The sequence below is a fragment of the Onychostruthus taczanowskii genome, unplaced genomic scaffold (genome assembly GCF_017590055.1).
Source record: "Onychostruthus taczanowskii isolate IOZ18803 unplaced genomic scaffold, ASM1759005v1 scaffold335, whole genome shotgun sequence".
Taxonomy (NCBI): Eukaryota; Metazoa; Chordata; class Aves; order Passeriformes; family Passeridae; genus Onychostruthus; species Onychostruthus taczanowskii.
The window spans coordinates 56,601-60,545 of NW_024500739.1; the positions used below are offsets into that span (position 1 = coordinate 56,601).

Genomic DNA, 3,945 nt, shown 5'->3' on the forward strand with positions numbered 1-3,945 from the left:
TCCCCGAGTCCCCATGGCTGTCCCCCCGGCTGTCCCCATGTCCCCAGCTGCCCCCGTGTCCCCATGCTGTCCCCGTGTCCCCAGCTGTCCCCTGTGTCCCCAGCTTCTCGTACCTGATCGGGAAGGACACGTGGCTGGAGGAGTGGCCGCTCCTATATCCCCACTGTCCCCATGTCCCCATGTCCCCACTGTCCCCATTATCCCCATTGCCCTCGCTGTCCCCGTGTCCCCATGGCTGTCCCCGTGTCCCCCTGTCTATCCCCGTGTCCCCAGCTATCCCCTGTGTCCCCAGCTTCTCGTACCTGATCGGGAAGGACACGTGGCTGGAGGAGTGGCCCTCGGAGGCTGCTCCTCTATCCCCACTGTCCCCATGTCCCCATGTCCCCACTGTCCCCATTATCCCCCTTGCTCTTGCTGTCCCCATGTCCCCATGGCTGTCCCCGTGTCCCCCCGGCTGTCCCCGTGTCCCCAGCTGTCCCCTGTGTCCCCAGCTTCTCGTACCTGATCGGGAAGGACACGTGGCTGGAGGAGTGGCCCTCGGAGGCCGCTCCTCTATCCCCACTGTCCCCATGTCCCTATGTCCCCATGTCCCCATTATCCCCTATATCCCCTTTATCCCTGCTGTCCCCGTGTCCCCATGGCTGTCCCCGTGGCCCCAGCTGTCCCCTGGGTCCCCAGCTTCTCATACCCGATCGGGAAGGACATGTGGCTGGAGGAGTGGCCGCTCCTATATCCCCACTGTCCCCATGGCCCTATGTCCCCATGTCCCCCCGGCTGTCCCCGTGTCCCCAGCTGTCCCCTGGGTCCCCAGCTTCTCATACCCGATCGGGAAGGACATGTGGCTGGAGGAGTGGCCGCTCCTATATCCCCACTGTCCCCATGGCCCTATGTCCCCATGTCCCCCCGGCTGTCCCCGTGTCCCCAGCTGTCCCCTGGGTCCCCAGCTTCTCATACCCGATCGGGAAGGACATGTGGCTGGAGGAGTGGCCGCTCCTATATCCCCACTGTCCCCATGGCCCTATGTCCCCATGTCCCCCCGGCTGTCCCCGTGTCCCCAGCTGTCCCCTGGGTCCCCAGCTTCTCATACCCGATCGGGAAGGACATGTGGCTGGAGGAGTGGCCGCTCCTATATCCCCACTGTCCCCATGGCCCTATGTCCCCATGTCCCCCCGGCTGTCCCCGTGTCCCCAGCTGTCCCCTGGGTCCCCAGCTTCTCATACCCGATCGGGAAGGACATGTGGCTGGAGGAGTGGCCGCTCCTATATCCCCACTGTCCCCATGGCCCTATGTCCCCATGTCCCCCCGGCTGTCCCCGTGTCCCCAGCTGTCCCCTGGGTCCCCAGCTTCTCATACCCGATCGGGAAGGACATGTGGCTGGAGGAGTGGCCCTCGGAGGCCGCGTGCCAGGACGCGGCGCTGCAGCAGCGCTGCCAGGACTTCGTCGAGTTCTCCGAGTCCATGACGCTCTTCGGCTGTCCCAGCTGAGTCCCCAAGGTGTCCCCACCCTGGGGTGGCACCAACGCTCCGGTGGCACCTGGGTGCCACCGCTCTTCTCCGGGTGCTTTTTGTCCCCTCCCCGCCTTTTTTGGGTTTTTTTCTCTTTTTTTTTGGTTAAAAAAGTCATTTCTGAGCACTTGGCTTGGGGTGTCCTTGGAGGGGGGGACATGTGGGGGGGAGTGGGGACACCAAGGGGACATGGGGACACCACAGGGGACATGGGAACATCATAGGGGGCATGGGGACACCAGAGGGGACATGGGGACCATACAGGGGACATGTGGGGGGCAGTGGGGACACCAAGGGGACATGGGGACATGTGGGGGACATGGAGGGACATGGGGACACAGAGAGGTCATGGGGACATCATAAGGGACATGGGGACAGCAGAGGGGACGTGGAGGGGAGTGGGGACACCAAGGGGACACGGGGACATCACAAGGGACATGGGGACATCCAGGGGACATAGGCACACCAAGAGGACATGGGGACACCATAAGGGACATGGGCACATCACAGGGGACATGTTGGGGGGAGTGGGGACACCAAGGAGACCTGGGGACACCAGAGGGGGCATGGGGACATCATAAGGGACATGGGGACACTAGAGGGGACATGGGGACACCACAGGGGACATGGGGACCATACAGGGGATGTGGGGGGGGAGTGGGGACACCAGAGGGGGCATGGGGACATCAGAGGGGGCATGGGGACATGGTAGGGGACCTGGGGACAGCAGAGGGGACATGGGGACACCAGAGAGGATGTGGCGGGGAGTGGGGACACCAAGGGGACCTGGGGACACCAAGGGGACCTGGGGACACCACAGGGGGCATGGGGACACCCACCACAGGGGACAGGGGGACATGGTAAGGGACATGGGGACATGGTAAGGGACATGGGGACAGCAGAGGGGACATGGGGACACCAGAGGGGTCATGGGGACATCATAAGGGACATGGGGACACCAGAGGGGACATGGAGGACACCATAACAGAAATGGGGACACCATAAGGGACATGGGGACACCACAGGGGACATGGGGACAGCAGTGGGGGTATGGGGACATAGAGGGGGCATGGGAGACACCATAACAGAAATGGGGACACCATAAAGGACATGGGGACATTACAGGGGACACAGGGACTCCGTAGGGGACATGGGGTCACCACAGGGGACATGGAGACACCATAAGGGACATGGGGACACCACAGGGGACACAGTGACTCCATAGGGGACAGGGGGACACCAGAGGGGACATGGGGACATGGTGAGGGTCATGAGGGACATGGGGACACCAGAGGGGACATGGGGACATCATAAGGGACATGGGGACATTACAGGGATCATGGGGACATGGTGGGGGACATGGGGACACCAGAGGGGTCACGGGGACATTACAGGGGACATGGGGACATCATAGGGGACACAGGGACTCTGTAGGAGACATGGGGACATTACAGGGGACATGGGGACACCATAAGGGACACGGGGACACCACAGGGGACACAGGGACTCCGCAGAGGACATGGGGACACCAGAGAGGACATGGGGACATGGTGAGGGTCATGAGGGACATGGGGACACCACAGGGGACATGGGGACACCCAAACCCTGCACCCCACATTTCCCACCCCACACTTGGCACCTGGGACAATTTTGGGGGGGGGGGATCTGGGGTAAATTTTGGTGTTTCTGGGGCAAATCTGGGGGTGATGGGGGAAATTTTGGGGTGACGGGGCAAATTTGGGGGTTCTGGGACAAATTTGGGGGTTCTGGGACAAATTTGGGGGGTTCTGGTGTTAAATTTTGGGGACTCCAGGACAAATTTTGAGGTTTCTGGGGCAAATTTTCGGGCTCAAGGGCAAATTTTGGGGGGTTCTGGGGAAAAATTTGGGGGTTTGGGGTTAAATTTTGGGGGGGTCCAGGACAAATTTGGGGGGATTTTTGGCAAATTTGGATTTCCTGGGGCAAATTTTGGGGGGTTCTTGGGAAAATTCTGGGATTTTGGTGTTAAATGTTGGGGGAGTCCAGGAGAAATTTTGGGGGATTTTCAGCAAATTTGGATTTCTTGGGGCAAATTTTGGGGGGTTTGGGGAAAATTCTGGGATTTTGGGGTTAAATTTTGGGGTCTTCAGGACAAATTTTCGGGGGTTTTCGGCAAATTTTGGAGTTTCCAGGGCAAATTTGGGGATTTTGGGGTTAAATTTGGGAGGTTCTGGGGTAAATTTTGGGGGATTTGCAGGTGGGGACCCCCCGAGGTCCCCTCGGTGCCACCCCAGGGTTGTCACCCCTGTTTTTTTGGGGACAATCCAGGCGGTAAAAAGAATCCATAAATAATTTTATTCATCCATTAATAAATAATTAATTAAGGACAATAATGAATAAATAATTAATTAAGGGCAATAATTAATTAAGGACAGCAGGGACCCTCCCCCCCAAAGCGTC

General features: G+C 59.4%; 1 protein-coding gene across 1 annotated transcript in view; it reads left to right on the forward strand.

The window, feature by feature from the left end:
- The window catches only part of C3 (complement C3), a 53,994-nt gene extending 52,371 nt beyond the window's left edge, over positions 1 to 1,623 (forward strand). The window contains exon 42 of the mRNA XM_041410772.1: positions 1,344 to 1,623. Within this exon, the coding sequence (XP_041266706.1) occupies positions 1,344 to 1,485 (142 nt within the window). The 3' untranslated portion in view covers positions 1,486 to 1,623. The remainder of the gene's footprint in view (positions 1 to 1,343) is intronic.
- Positions 1,624 to 3,945: the final 2,322 nt, after the last annotated feature.